Genomic DNA, 16,630 nt, shown 5'->3' on the forward strand with positions numbered 1-16,630 from the left:
GAGGCAGGGTTATGGTATGGGCAGACATAGCTACAGACATCAAATACAGGTGCTTTTTATTGATGGCAATTGGAATGCACAGAGATACCATGATGAGATCCCCAGGCCCATTGTGGTGCCATTCATCCGCCTCCATCGCCTCATGTTGCAGCATGATAATGCACGGCCCCATGTTGCAAGGATTCTGGAAGCTGAAAACATCCCAGTTTTTGAATGGACCACTCACAACATGTCACACCTGTCAAGTGGACCAATTAGCTTGGCAAAGGTGAGGTGCTCACTAACAAAGATTTTAACACATTCTAGTACAAAATTTGAGAGAAATAAGAGGAAATCTTACATCTTTTACTTCAATTCAAGAAAAATGGGAGCGAAAACTAAAATGTTGCATTTATATTTTTTGTGTATTTTAACTATACCTATCTATATAGTGCTTTTACAGTCCTGTCCACCACTCAAAGCACTTTATAGAACAAGTCACATTCACACACACACACATTCATTCTTTTCTATCACTCTCCATTAATACACTTCCAGTACAATCATCAGGGGTAATTTGGGGGTCCAGTGTCTTGCCCAAGGACACTTGAATGGAGACTGGAGGAGCCAGGGATCAAACCACGACCTTCTGGTGAGTGGAAAACCCTGTGTGATCATGATCATAAAACTCTTTCAATGAAAACAACACCGATTTCTTGTCATAATCATTTTTTTTTTAATAAAGATAACTGGAAGCATAAATCATAGTACCATAAAACAACAATCACTAATGGCCATATACAAGCTTAGACATACTACAAATATTTAACTTTAAATCTGACATAAAGAGAGAGCACAGAGGGACTTACAGTAAATCCTGTCTCAGGAAACTAAATGTTGGTACAGTGTAATATCAACAGGACATTTAAAAACATGCCATCTCCCTCTATTCTCACAGTATGTTAAGACAAAAAGCAACAACCTCATCAAGTCCCTCTGTTGTAGACAAAAATTCATATTTTATTTTACCAAAAAAATTATATGAAATTGTATAAGAAATGGGCAAAAGAAATAGCATAAGTTCACAGAATTGTCCAAAACACAACCACTACTACTCAAAAAGCACAACATACCGCAGCTTGCTAGGATGTGAGGTACTGCAAAAACAAACATAGCATTCAGGAGAGAAAACACACAGAAAACAGAATTTAACAAGAGAACATAATGATTGTTGAGCTGTGACACTTTACAGGAAACATGATGAAGAACGCAGAATCACAAATAAATAAATACATTATTTATATCAGAATTACAAAGGGTCTCATCACTGATCAGTTGTTATTATGCTGTTGTTGTGTTGTGCTAGGTAAAATTAGCGGTTTACCATTTGCAGTTTTTCATTAATGAATATTGTTACTGTCACTGTTTTTAATCAATAAATCTAAGACAATATTTAAGGAAAATATGTTTTTACTTTTTTCTGTCTATAGTTTTTCATTTGTACCAACCATACCCTCAAAATACTGTACTTATCATCATCTCAAATGATTTTACTGTGTGAGACAAATTGCATGTTCAAACATATTACTGTGATTTTAGGGAAAAGTTTGAGAAGTTAGAAAATTTTTTTTCCTGCTGAGAGTTTGCTAAAATAGAAATAGTCTTGTGAACCAAACATTCTTTGTTGTGCTTACTTTATTTATTTAAGGAAATCAGTTTCCTAAAGTTGTCTGAGTGAACACAACTATTAACGAAGTCAGAGTAACTTGCTTTAATTAAACTGCTAAATTAAGTGAATTCAACAATGAAATATAAAGTTAACATAACTTGAGACTAAGAGTTAAATGTACTTGTTACTGTTACTGTTTTTCAAGGCATCAGTATTTTTTATATTAAGATCAACTTGTGAGATTGTACAGTGTAGTCTGGCACCACAATGTGTTGTTTTCACACATTGTTTCTGGTGCAGATTAAACAAAGGTGGTATGACACATCAACTGTTGAGCTTTAGAGATGCTAAAAGGCAGATTTTTTTAACTGGACCGTGCCAGACCAGCTGTGTTCACCTGAGTGAACTATAGCTGCTGGCAGTAATGTCATATTTACCATGCAGACATGACATGTGGTATCGACCGTAACACTTGGCAAGAGAGCAAATACGTTTCTCAACTATTCCCTTAAATAAACCCTGACCAACCATTAAATCAATGCAATATAGCCAACAGATGGACCGGACAACAGACAAACCGACACTCTCCACTTCACAGGACGCCATGGCCTGACCCTGAACTGCACTCATGGATCTTTAGACTTTCTGTCACTTTACTGACCTGCTCCTCAAAAATCCCTACGTTGATTGTAGGAAAGTGTTTTTATGGGACAATAATAAGGCACAGTCCTCCTCGTCTGTTTGTCTTTGAAATGAGAACAGAACCCCTCATTCATTAATGTCATCCTCTCTGAGGTGAACGAGTTTACAATTCATTGCATAACATAGCAGGAGAGTACTCTGGCCAGTGTTTGTCATTCTGTCACCAGTGAGTTTCAGGTTGCTCTCCTGCCACTGACATGATGGCCGTCTGCATTTCTACACGGCGGAGAGGTCCATACGATTGGCTGAGTTGGTGCTTTTGTCCCATGTGTTCATCTTGGTAGGCGTCACACCATCCTTGTTTCCATTCATCTAGATGAGAAGATGGGAAGGAGAGAGTTAGACACCGGCTGACAAGAAGAGAACAGCTTACCTTTTTTTTAAGTTAGCGTCGAACAGCAGCACTCACAATGTCCGAGTTGAAGGGCTTCACATTGATGTTTCGGATGGAGCTGCTGGTGAGGGACCACACCTTGGTTTTATGTTTGAAAGCAGCTCTGACCTAAAGAAAGATGTTAATGGTGACAAATGCAATCCACTTTTGAGCCAAAAGTCAAGTACAAATACACTTATTACTCATGACAATTAGATCACAACAGAGAACAATGTCCCTTTAACAGAAATTAGAGTAAAGAATCATTTGAATAATGTCTCTAATGTTGAAGTGTTTCTACCATAGGACATGACATAACAAATATAAACAATCATATAACATATCAAACGTATTTACCTCAGAGTTGAGAAGACAGTGAAATAAGAAAACAAAGAATCCCTAAAAGAAAAAGGGTAGAAAAGTGTCAATTTTGGGAGAAAATTTAAAAATAACTGCTCACAATTTAGAAAAGAAGTGATCCTGTAGTGAAACAACGTACTTGTAATGAGTTAAACACAGCGAAGATGTACAGGAACGGCAAAGAGTGCGAGTTAAGGGCAAGAACGCCAAAGATCCAAGAGATGCCGAGTATAGGAAGCAGCACAGCTACAGCCTTTGCTGTCAGCCTGGAAACAAAACAAGAGACAACAATGTTTATATGTTCAGCTTTTAATACAAGTACAATAATCAATGATTTAAAAATGATTGGTCTGACCATGAAAATCAATAAACTCACTTGACTGCATTGGCATCTCCATGAACCTTGTAATTCTCTCCGCTGATTCGAGATATGATCCTGGTCACAGAAATCAGGATGCCAATGTTCACCTGGAGATCAGAAGAGAGCTTATACTGTGAATATAGATGAAACGCAGTGGCACAGGAGATATAACTTTGTGTTTTTCCTCCTTTAACAGAATAAAAGCTTACAGTGAATTCAGATTAAAATGTCGATCATAAAAGGGGAGCAATGGGGAGATGACTCACCACGATGACAAACAGAGCCGGTGCCACAAAAGCCCAGACGGCTCCATTCTTCAGTGAAAGCCAACAGCTGAGAAAGCAAAGACAGGTGCAGGAGTTAAAGAGAAATCACATTGTGTCTCCTTCTTGTAATGTAAATATGGAACGATGTACATTATAGCTGTTAACCTGAAGGCATTGGATTTAATGTGTTTTCTTTCATAGGTGATGTCATTCTTACACAACACCACCAAGCTTTAATGTACTCAAATGAATTCCATATAATCCTGTATATATATATTTTTTTTGTTAAGTGCAGGTCATACTTACTTGTCAACTTCGCCATAACTGTCCAGAGCTGATGTCATGGACACTACACATATGACCAATGGAGAGCCTGATAAAACACAAAGAAAACCAACACACATGTTACAAATTCACTAATGTCACATAATAACCTTGACTGGATTTGTCTGATGAGGGGCCCTGGTCCCTGGGGTAATAATGTGATGTGAAGCAGCTTAGTTACATCTGCTATACATTTTTAGTTTATTGTTATATATATATTGTGAGTGCAGTGTGACTGGTTTGATTCTGGCCAGGGACCTTTGTTACTTGTCATATGCGCTCTCCCTCTCCCTTCTTTTCCTCTCACCTAGTCACTGTACACTTTCAAATAAATCCTACAAACAAATACACATTAATAAACGAGACGTCAGTGCTCAAAATAACATTCTGAAATCATTTGAAAGCACTAGATCAACACAAACACAAATAAGGGCATTTAGATATGATCATAATGCAAGACACAAGCATTGTCCTTTAGTGGTGATAAATGTATACAAATTTAAATAATATTTTGTTTACATTCCTGGTTTCCCAGCAAAAGGCACTGGGTTTATCCTCGAGGCCCCACAAACATGCTAAATGTGTTATTATAAAAATCTTACAAAACTATGGAGCAGACTATGAAGTCCCTACAGGTAATAGATTAGATCTTGTTTGCACATGATACATATCTTGTGAGAACAAGTAAATGTATGAACAGCAAACAATTCCTGATGATGACAATCTGGTGTCTTTGTACAATAGCAGCAAGAATTTCATTATATGTCATTCCACAGTCAGCTGAGGCTTTGTGCATCGTGGGAGATGCTTATATTGTTTTGAAATTATCTTGTGCGCACAAGATGAAAAAAATATCACTTCTCAGGACTTAAGGGTCTGTGTACATATTGAAATAATAATAATATTTTATTTTAAATTGTGCAGTGTTTACATTCATGTTTGCCTTCTAGCCTTCTTCTTTTCTTCCTTGTCTTTGTTGGCACATGGTTCTTTTATTTAATGCGCACAACCTCCACCAACAAGTTTAAAGTGCATTGCTCCCACGCTCCTGCTTGTGGACAGTACAAATACTGAAATCTTCAAAACTGCTCCATGAAATCTAGTCAAGTCACGCACTAAATCTGAGGATTTTAGGCTCCACCCGACTCTGGACCTGATTCTGGGGCTGTTGCCCAGATGCAGGGATGGTAATCGGCATGATTCACCAACATTCAAATGTTCTTAGATAAACAGGAAACTAAAACGTGATCAGGAAAAGTCTGGCAGACTGAAAAGGTTTTGACTAAGGCCACAGGAGTCCAAGTTAGCACATGTTTTAGCCAAAGAGTGATTTCAAAAATGTTCATATGGTATTTAGACTTCCAAAACATCATCTTAACACTTGCCTCACCTAATTTGACAAATATTGAACACTGTGACACTGTGGTCCAAACAAGCAGCACCTGTCTTTGTATATACTTACTTTTCCACATACTTAAACTCTGGTTTTATTTTTCTGCTGTGCTGCTAATTGCTAATTTCCATGAAAATAAATTATTCTACTGCGTCTTAATCTTTTGGCTTCTAGCATGTTACAGCACAAGGAAACTTTTACTTTGTGGGAGGAAACATGAGATAAAGTAGTCCGCAGCCTTTATCACAGCTAATAGCAGCAGCAATTCATTATAAAATTAGTATTTACTTTTTATGTATAACAGTTATACTTCAGACTGTCGGACAACTCTCCAGCACATAATTTGCAGTTGGCCACACGAGATGAAAAATTACTCTGGCCAGAAGAAAGGAAGTAATAAAAAGGGATCATTTTCCCTCTAATGGCTTCAGCATGTGAAAGAGAGACCATGCATTCCCCGGCAGCCAAAGACAGTACACGTATGTCCCAGGTTCTTTTCATCTGTCCATCAACTCTGGTTCGCTCTGATCAGGAGAGGCAATTGTTATGCTGGAATGCAACTCAAAGCACATTCAGACCTTAAAAAGCAGGGTCAGAATTATTTATTTGCCACAAATAATATTTGGCCAGTTATGTGGAATAAAGAAATACTGAAGTCATATTCACACTAATGGCCTGGCATGAGGCAGAGGTGGAACACTGGGTCAAATTAGGGACAATAAAATAAAAACCGGATCCTGTATTCTTCAAACAAGAATAACATGAGAAAATGGAAATCACACGCAGAAACATCACGCAAGGAACAAGTGGCGGGCAGAAGTGAGACGTGTGTTTGTTGTGGTTTTCGTCTGAGTGTGTTGGAGCAGACCTACCCCAGCCGATGCCGTAGTAGTAGAAGTGTTTGCTGCCCTCTGAGCCAAACACCTTCACCACCATACTGTAGAGGTGGAGGCCCTCCACCAGCATCCAGGCGAAGGCGCTCAGGAAGAAGAAGTGTAGCAGGATGGCCATCACCTTACAGGGCAGCTGGGACACGGCACAAAATCAGATTAGGCTTTTACCATCAAAACATTCTCTTCTCATTATTATCTGTCTGCTTTATTATTCACAGGCATTTTGTTTATCCCCATTTGTCTTTTTCTCTCATATTCTCTGTTCTGTCTTTCTTCTTCACCTTTTTCTTTAAGATTTATTATCTCTCATTCATACTTTGAATCATTTAGTTGTGGTTTCTTTTTACCACAATTAAAATGTTTACACTGTAGCTCGCTTCATACATCATTACAAACTTTTTTTCAGGAATCATTCTAATAATTGGATCAACAACACAATCTGTGTACTTACCGTGCCTGGGTCAAAGCGAGCACTGATGAGCAGTAAGATCTCAGCCACCAGGAGGGCGAAGGACAGGTTGGCATGGATGTGGTAGCGTTGGTTACGGATGGTACTCACTGACCTGCAGAGCAACAGAAGGACAACGTCACTTACAATACAATACAACTTTATTAATCCTGAAGGCAATTTGGTTTATGGCCACTAAAAGAAAAAAACACGAGACAGACATTTACTGACAGATATCCACTGAACAATAACATAATCAAACACCATAAAAGAGCTGTTCAGTTGTGTTGAGCTTAATTTCTTTAAAAATAAAAAATTATATCTGTGCATGTAATATACGAGCTTTGAATACATTTCATGTATGAAATTAAATATACAGGTTTATCAAATAAAGTGCACGCAGTATACGTGTAACTCTGTCTGACTGGTGATACTCACGACAGGACTGCAAAGGTGACGAGAGTGATGGTGAGACACAAGATAGAAATGGAGCAGCCAACATAACCAATGGTTGATAGTGCCACCCGGTGGCCAGTAGTGAGCTGTGCACAGAGACAAATCACCATCAACAATGGAAAAGACAACATGGAAAATCATTATTCTATAACTTTATGGTGGGTTTGTTCATTGTGCCTCCAGCATACAGGTGAAGCTATTTCAGCCTGTTTCATTCTGCCTTTATCTTTAAATTCAAAGGGCCCCTGTGGAAATTGTGATGATGAAAAAAGCACTGACTCTCATGAATATTTCTCAGACATTCTGATCTCAACACAATGACACTGTCCAAAAGCTTTAGTGTCGGTAAAATGCTAAGGTTGAGGTCCCAATTTACTTCTGCAACAGTAAGAATTAATATATGCCTGTTTTTAAAAAGAAAATAAACATAATAGACACAGTCACATATTCAGGATATCTCCCATGAGAGGTTTCTGCAGGAAGGCACGCAGTATCATCGAGGCCCACGGCCATCAAGCACACAGACTGTTCTCTCCCAGAGGTTAAAGTGTGGCAGTGATAATTATGTTCCTCCATTGCATAAGGTCTAATGCATCAATGCTGTGTTGGTGTTCATGCTATTTTAAATGTGTGGGTTAGATTCTCTATTAACCGTCCTCACATGTGCCTTGTCATTACGAGGGCAGAGGAGTCCCAGCCTTCCAGGAAAGGGATATGTGGGATGTTCCCTCGCAGCTGAGGGATAAAGCAGCCCACTAATTAAAGAGTGGCCGAGGGCAAGTATAGCATCAAACAGAATCTATACTTAAAAAACAGCAGTGGCCCACTTAGCTGCAATAAGACGTCCTCTATTTAAAGTAGCCATTGTGGAAGCCGACCGCACTCCCATGGTGCATATTCTTGGATAACAAAGATTAAGGCTGTGATGTTTATAGGTTGGGTTCTCCACATTGATCCATATGCAGATAATGTAAATGTGTTCAGAGAAGAGAATGAAGATTATCCCAGATGCTTTAAAAAGGGACAGTTTTTGAACTTTTGAACCGTAGAGAAGGTGCGGTGATTGGACCACTGACCTGTGCAGCGACCCAAAAGAACTACACTTAATCACAGACTGTCTGTACAAACCACCACTGAAACCGATACTATGACTGTGTTGGTCTGCTTACAACGGACACATGGGGGAAAGATAAACCTGCCAAAGGCTGCAGTGGGGGCTTCTGTTTGGCAGGTTACTGTGTGGTGAACCGCTGCTTCCTGCCAAATTATCCTCCTACAAATCCTCTTATTTCGTAACAAAGACACACGTGTGAATAGGACTGGCACAGATGGATAAACCTTTCCACAAGTAAGTTGGACGTTTACTGTTTCTGGCAATTTCTCAACAACAGATTAAAATAACTATGGAGAAATCCTTTAATTATCATATTTCAAAGCAGATATTTGACATGTCACAGCAGGAAAAGCCAACATGTAACTAATTGCATTATATTGTATTGAAGAATCCCAGTGAGCGACGCAAAATACCAGGACCAGGGCTTATGAAAAAAACTCCATAATGGAGTTAAAGATGGTGCCCATTCTTTTGAATGTAAATTGCTCCCACTGGCCTTGTGTAAAAGCTCCCACTCAGCACATAGACTATGACATTGAGCATATAAACCTTTCCAAGGCTCAGTAAAGGTTCTACAAATATAAAAACTCCATGGTTAAAAAAAAACATGCTGTGCATCAAGTGATAACTGAACTTGTTTGTAGTCCAAAGCACCATGTCAGCAGATCTCCAGATGTCTCTTTTCTAAAGTTGGTCTATGGGGAAAATGAGTTTTTGGTCTGCAGTACTGTGAGAGGCCACTGGGACTCAGCTAATCAGAGTTTCATGTGCAGATACCTCAATACAGCGAAGGCCAAGAACATGAACCTGAAGCAGCTTAATGGATCTCAGCCATCTTAGACTTTTCCCAGTCTGATATTTACAAATGTCTTCTGGGAAAGATTTCAACAATAATTAATTCTACTAATACAACATTATTTAGTGGCCCAAGAAGCTGTAAACACATTAAATATAAAGTTGATATAGCTAATAGTGTTAGCAAAGAGTTGCCCATAAAACCCTAAGAGATATGGTAAATCGTCTGTATTGTATATTGTGCTTTTATATTTTTCACTCAAAGAAGAATCCCTACTTTACAGTGCAGGTTTGCCAGCCACCCATTAACACAGTACATCTATGTGCCACTACCGGCACAACCGTGACAGGTAATTTGGGGTTCAGTATCTTGCCCATGGACACTTGGGCACACATAATGAGGGAGATGGGAATTGAATTGCCAACCCTCTGGTTAGTAGACGACCTGTTCTACCTCCTGAGCCACAGGAGCCTGACCTCCTGGTGGATGCAAGTCATTTACTCTCTTTTCTTTTGTTGTATGTTCACCAACCTCTAACATTATCTGGCTGCCATGTGGGTCTATCATTGAATACAGCTGCATGCTGGAGATGAGACCATGAAAACAGTGAGAGTGACTAAAGCATAAAAATTCTGGACTCCAAAGTCAAAACGATACACTTAAAGAGGCTAAGGCACTCAGCAGGACTGAGTAATGATACTTTGTGGGTTCATGATGATGAGCAAAACATTTCACATTTCATTTGTCATTAGTCATTTGATCAGTTGCTATCATTAAGTGCAGCCACAGTGTTATACCTTTAAGGGAACCACTTGCATCAGGATGGCAAAGTTGGTGAGGTGGTTGCACAGGCACACAGAGTACGTCATGTTTCCATCTGAACGGACGCAACCTTTGTTGGACCATACTCCCTCATTTGAGCTGGAAAACACAGCAATTATGAATTATTCACAGAAAGAATTTATTCAGAAGTATATTAAAATACCGATGCTATGAAGAGTAAATTTAGCGCATATAAAAAAAGCTAGACAAGGTTTTTATAGCAGCGCTGCTGGCAGGGATCATTCAATATGATCCACAGTGGGAGGCACAGGGAGAAATTTCTTAGCTGAAGTTAGAAGGGCATTCTGACAGGACCATCTCATAATTCACATTTGTCTTGAGTTTCGAGGCAGAGAGGAGTAGGGAGAGGAAGCTTTTGAATCCAACTAAAACACCCTTTTAAAATGATTTATTCTGTCTAAAAAGTGCTTTGGCTCCATTTATCAGATCACCATATTTTTCACACAGCACTACAACTCAAGAGGTGCCAAACTGAAACAACAACACATGTAACTCTGGATGGTTTTGATTTGCAAAGGGGAAATGCACCTTTTCCAAGTCACTGGTCATTTTTTAGGATTTAAAACCTAAAGGCTTAAGCGAAGAACATGCAAAGAGTCAACAATCGAGATCAAAATCTCTTTGGCTCCACATCTGAATGAATGATTGAGACAAGCTGTATTTACATCACGACCCACCTGTAGTCCAAGAAGGCACAGTAGAGGAAGACTTTATTGCTCTGATTTAGTACTTGGTCTTGCTGTTCTTTGTTCTGAAAAAGAAAAGTTGAATAAAGTTGAGATCCTTAATTGTGAGAGAAAAGTATGTGATACAGGAAATCATTTGCTTTATGGGGAACACTGGTGAATTAAAGTGCATGCTTTGTTGTCCTAAAACTAATAGCAACCTGTTTGGAAAATTTATTCTAATGACAGCATGGAATATTTCGGTCAGCAATCAGCAGCAGTCTTTCCTTAATGCTCATTGGCTTTTTCTTTCCATTTGCACACTCGACAACAGCATCAGATCTCAATTGTTCAGTAAAGATAAAAGCAAAACATAATAAACTGGAAAGGTATTGTACACAAATCAGTATCTTAAAATGATTTTTCATTTTTACAAACTAAAAAAGGATTCATTGGTGCTTATAGTCCAGAAAACGGAGACTTAAACGTAAGAGATCTGAGATCAAGATAAGCCGCAGATCGACACTTAGCAAAGGTGATTATTACACTGAGGGGAAATCCCTACTCTCTTTAGGAATTTGATTATATTTGATTATAAAATCACTTTTTCCATGTCTTTCCTTAATATGGTATTTGGAGTCCCAGGAGACAGTGAGCTAATGGCCACAGTGCAAGAATGCAGTAATTGGGGCTTGGCCCTGGTTCCAGGTCGAACCGCTACCCTCCTCGGTCTGTCATCTGAAGAAAACAACACTTCCATTGGCTGGTTGGGTGGATACCGAGAGACTCCACACCTCTACTCATTCCCCGGGCCTCGACTCGACTCGCAGACTGAGTAAGTGTATGATTAGATGGACTGTGTCTGCACCATTTCCTTCTGGAAAAAGTGAGAGTGAGAGTGAAACTGACAGTCAGGCTGTCTGTTTCCTGGCACATGGGCCCAGTGATTCATATTACAAAGCATAGCACAATACGTTGACTTCATTGTGTAACCAAATCGCTGCTCTCATTCTGTCTGTTTTGCACATGCAGCTCTTTAGTCATAATGTATTGGGACCTTGAAGATGAATGCAATACATAGATATTCGTTTGGCACATTGGAGCCGGAGGGACGATGCGTCCAACAGCCATGAGAGACAGTGTGTATGCAGTATATACACACTGTCATCTTGAGCCAGCTTTGAGGAGCTGCATGCAGGCCCTTGGGTAAATTTACTGCTCCTCTGTGGACTTTAACAATTCACTTTTTTATTGGGTTTTATATTAAAGCAAGTGAGAAGAGAGAACAACTGTAATCTGCACACAATTGTAAGTCTTGCTTTAACGTGTTATATTTGTTCTCTAAACTTGCTGAGCTTTTATTGTTCCTGTGCAATGAAGGACGACTAATTACCCACATTAAGCACAAAATGTAATCCCTGGCTCAGGGGAAACAATCCATCATCATCAAACTCTCATATACCCACGAGACAAGCTAAAATATACATTGACTAAAAGACTAACAGACATATAAGAGGTGCTGTTTGGTCATTCTTCCTCTATAGCAACTGTCTGTTTGTGGAATATCCATCTTGGGATTTTGAGTTGCTATCTGAGGCGAGGAGCAGGGGCCCAAAAGTCACTGGCGAGTGTTAAAATGCACTCGGAGATCTGGCCCAGCTTTGTGAACAGGCTGTTGCCGCCCCTCCTCGCCCCCCCTACACGTCCCACCCTCCGTTGCCCCACGGCCTCAGCATCTATACCAGCCAAGACTGCAGCTGGCGCTCCAACTCTTTATTAGCAACAGAAGGCCAGCAAACGCCGCCTTGGAAATCAATTTGAGCCTTGTAAGGAGAATAGACGCAGAGGGTAAGAGAGGGAGAAGAGGGAGCGAGGGCCAGTGACGGGAGAGTGATGCAGAGTGATGGGCTGATAAAAGAGAAGACTCTCTGAGAGAGGGACAGAGAGAGAGGCTGATAAATCATAGATAGTCATGGTGTTTCTGGTACTTCTGTGTCACCATGTCTTCCTCGGTGCAGTCGTCAACCACAGCTTCCATCTACAGTTCGTACTTTAACCACATGTCACTGACTCCTTCGCAGCAGTTCACAAATATCAAAAGTTATCAATCTCCATATTCAGCAGAAGAAAGAACTATTTCGATTATTTTCTTTTGTTAAAGTACCAAGTGCTTCCAATGACTGTGAATGTTTATGTAATGCATTATAAGATGCAGCTTTTTTTAACTACTTCATAAAGTGTTAGGTATTTAAATCCAGTAGTAACCAACCAAGGGGTCAAGACTCCTCCAAACACTCTCGAGCTGAACCTGAATGGGCATGAGTTGATTATCACAAATACTCATATTTTGTACGTTTCCGACAAAATACATCTGCTGCTTGAGCTCAGTTGCATAGAAAGATTATTTTGAGGACACAGGGTGGAATTTAAAACATCTGTATTTCCTAATGCACCCAAAATGTCTGAAGGAGAGGTATCGCAGGTCGTTACTTCCTGCAGCAGAAAGACTGTAAAACCAGCTCTGCTCCCAGTAGAACTACACCCACCCATTAGGGACTGCACTTTTACTCTGGTTTTACTCTGCAATATTCATTCAGTCTGTGCAATTCAATGGCTTATGTGCAATCACTTCCACTGTATGTATTCTTGCACTGTATATATTCAGTTTTTACGCCATAAATACTTGTCCTTATTCTATTTATATTATATATATATATATATTTATTTAAAAAAAATTTTTTTTACATTCCCCTGCAATTATGTACTAAGTATTGCATGTTTATTTACTATTACTTGCTGATGTTTATTTTTGACTGCCCTCTTGCTGCTGTAACATTGCAAAGTTCCCCGTTGTGGGACGAATAAAGGATTATCTCATCTTATCATAATTTGTACACAACCTAATACAGCCTAATACATGGAGAGAGTCTTGGGTAACTGGATGGTAAGAAAAATACTGTACATAATGTTGCAACTCTATAGGAGTGTACAAATGCGTCATGTCATCATCATAACACACTAATAGGTAATAAGATAATGTTTTACATAATAGATGTATAATGGTGTATCCTGCTGACTCGCTGATACAAATACACCCGTATCAGCCATTCAGCCCAACACGCCAATTATTTTTAACTGGGAACAAAAGGCCCATAACATCAAAATGAGAACCACTGCTCATCATCGGATTTGTTCTCTACGTCCCTCTGTTAAATAGCACACCTCGTCCTTTTGCTTATTAATGAGTGGTGAGCCTGCTGAGTAAAACGATGAAGGACTAAAATAAACACTCTCGTGCATCACAAAAGCCTTTAAGTCAGAGACGACGTTCAGAACCCAGCAATTTGTAAAAACGCAAGACTGTCTGTCCTCTGTGGTGTCTCTCAGACCTCCCGTGACTGGCAGAGCTGGAAGCTGGAGCCTCGCTGTGGTCGAGCATATATGCCTCAGCAAATCCCAAGACATGGGCAACTCCTGGCCAATTTACGTCTCGGCTGTTGACAGCTGGTTCTCAAACAAGGCGCAAATAAAGAAAAGATGGAGAAAACTAGACAACACCCATCATCCAAGTCTCAACACTCAACACAGACAGATTGGCCTGGTGCACACAGAGACGCACATACTTCTGTCTGAAATAACAATTATAGTTTAATGAAGTGAAACTATTTACATGCAGCTTTGTATTCACTACCAACATTTAGGCATTTATAACTTTCAGACAGTTACAACATGTTAAAATATACATTATTATAATAAGTACCAATATGCAGCAGTGAACAAGAGTCAACACGGTACTGCTAAACTCAAATGGAGATATAGAAAATATATATCTTTTAGTTATAGTGGACAATATATTTCATCAAATATGCTCTGAGTTCCATTTACTTTGAACTTGAGAGCATGCGATGTGGTTAAACGCTACGAAAAGGGCTTGTGATTGAACCTTGAGTTATGTTTTTTCTTTTCTTTTTTTCCCCCAAATGTAAAATATCATTAATGAAACAACCATGCACACACCCACTCATTCCGTCCTGCACTGGTACAACAATATGCAGCCATAAGAGCAGTGAGGCATATTTCAGGAGCAAAGGAGTCTAAATAAAAGCCTTGGTTTGTGCTAAATTTAAAAGAGCAGTGAAACATTACACAACTCTGTGTGTGTGTGAGAGTGAATATAACTGGGCGATCTTCTCCTTTTTCCTCAAACGTTTCACATACTTGGGAGCACAGAGCGCCAGGGTGTAATTTGGACTGCACTTTCTACATTTGGTATAGATATCAATTTTCAACTGTAGCTGCCATCAGGGCCCATAACAGCACAGAAAGTCATGAAGCTACCATAATTATTATTATTTTTTTGCTGAAGTGTACAGTAGGTGAAAGTGTTTGTTGAAAGACAGGCTTAAGATGTAGCCAGGGTTTGATAATGGCTAAATTGTTCTGTATAACAACAGAGAGGTCATACACGCATTTCCCAAATGCTGCATTGACTGCTGTTAAATTTAGAAAGGAAAGGAAACTCTTTGTTGTAGTATGTCTGGGAAAGGTACGACCTAACATTATTCAAACAACCAGCTTTGGACTTTGAGAAAAACTTTCCCCTTGAACCACCTTGAGGTCAATATATTAAAGTATCGCGCTGATGGAGCACAGATGTCATCGTTGTTGTAACAGGGCTTTTCAATCACAGGCCAGACTTAAGCCGATCCACATACAGCATGTGGAGTACCGATCTGAATCCATGCAGCAAAACACAACTGGCCTTGAGTGAGATCATGCTGTCAGGGGAAATGTAATAAGACATGCAGCTGTGGTCTCAGCTCAGTCTCTGAGGTAGCCTAGACATCGAAAACAACGGGCCGTGCTGATAGGCATGCAGGGTGTGAGGACAATTTTGGGACAATTAAACAAGCCCAAACATTACAGAACTATTTTCAATAAGGTGCGCTGAGGATGTTCAGAAACTCTGTACAGAGGAGATCAGTTTGGTAAGAAACAACAAATGTGACAAGTTTTTTCCTTCTCACAATGGGAGAGGTTTTCCATGCCTTTCCATGTGTTCAATTCCCACGGGCTTTCATAAGGAACCATTACACTGTTGCTCTGGTCTCTGGCCTGTTTCTGCCGGCATGACAAGTTGAGGGCTGCATTTAAAGCCTTTGCAGGGAAGTTTAAAATGTGGTAAATATACTTGGTCAAATTAGGGTCAACAATAACATTTTGGCTGTAAGGCTTAAAGACAATTTTAAAACATGTAGTTGTATATCACCATTTGTAAACCTGGGGGAAACCCGGAATGAGCAATACAAGAAAACTTCAGTCATTAATCAGTTGTCAAAATGGTATTATTATTTCCGTAGGAATACACTCAAACTGACAGAATCTGCACCAGGTCCTTTTGTACTTTCCTCTGTTCAGCTCGTAACAAGAGGTGGTGGTTTCATGGTTGGAGTGGGTGATAGAGAGGGGGCCCTTTACGGGAGGGGCTGCAGAAGAATCTTTTAGCGAGAGAGGCATAGCAATAGCTGGCCCGCCATCTGTGATTGATCAGTATTTGGCTCACACAGCCTGCGCTTGTGTGTGTTGGTGTGTGGATGGGTGTGGGTGGTTAGGAGAAAGAGATTGAGGGAGTTGAGTCTTTGCCCACGAGGTTTAAGCTGGGCGTGTGCTGGGAGTTATAAAAAGACTGGCAAAATAAAGAGCAGTTATGACTGTGGCAGAAAGAACTGATACCAGTGTTCGCATATATGATTAAATGATTAGGGAGTGCGGGTATCGGAAAGTGAACATGCCTATTTTCGAAGTCGGTGAACAATCAATCCATTATTTCCCACTTGTATGGGAAGCTCCAACAAGTCTAGACATCTTTGTCAACACAAGGCACAGTTTTCTCGCTGACCCTGGCCTCTATACTCACTTCCCACCAAAAATAAATTTAAATTTCGGGAAGGAACCAATGGATAAACATAATGGAAAACTTAGACACTC

The 16,630-nt window shown here is 39.8% G+C and overlaps 1 protein-coding gene across 6 annotated transcripts in view; it reads right to left on the reverse strand.

The window, feature by feature from the left end:
- Nucleotides 1-691: 691 nt before the first annotated feature.
- Nucleotides 692-16,630, reverse strand: part of adgrd1 (adhesion G protein-coupled receptor D1) — a 30,512-nt gene continuing 14,573 nt past the window's right edge. For all 6 annotated transcript variants that reach the window (XM_035166643.2, XM_047341418.1, XM_035166641.2 and 3 more), the window contains 12 exons: nucleotides 10,655-10,728; nucleotides 9,932-10,055; nucleotides 7,207-7,310; nucleotides 6,772-6,883; nucleotides 6,300-6,453; nucleotides 4,017-4,083; nucleotides 3,711-3,777; nucleotides 3,460-3,551; nucleotides 3,223-3,349; nucleotides 3,081-3,122; nucleotides 2,760-2,852; nucleotides 692-2,662 (listed from right to left, as the gene is read on the reverse strand). In XM_035166643.2, the coding sequence (XP_035022534.1) occupies nucleotides 2,567-2,662; nucleotides 2,760-2,852; nucleotides 3,081-3,122; nucleotides 3,223-3,349; nucleotides 3,460-3,551; nucleotides 3,711-3,777; nucleotides 4,017-4,083; nucleotides 6,300-6,453; nucleotides 6,772-6,883; nucleotides 7,207-7,310; nucleotides 9,932-10,055; nucleotides 10,655-10,728 (1,152 nt within the window). In that variant the 3' untranslated portion in view covers nucleotides 692-2,566. The remainder of the gene's footprint in view (nucleotides 2,663-2,759; nucleotides 2,853-3,080; nucleotides 3,123-3,222; nucleotides 3,350-3,459; nucleotides 3,552-3,710; nucleotides 3,778-4,016; nucleotides 4,084-6,299; nucleotides 6,454-6,771; nucleotides 6,884-7,206; nucleotides 7,311-9,931; nucleotides 10,056-10,654; nucleotides 10,729-16,630) is intronic.

The sequence above is a fragment of the Hippoglossus stenolepis genome, chromosome 9, assembly GCF_022539355.2.
Source record: "Hippoglossus stenolepis isolate QCI-W04-F060 chromosome 9, HSTE1.2, whole genome shotgun sequence".
In the NCBI taxonomy this organism is placed as follows: domain Eukaryota; kingdom Metazoa; phylum Chordata; class Actinopteri; order Pleuronectiformes; family Pleuronectidae; genus Hippoglossus; species Hippoglossus stenolepis.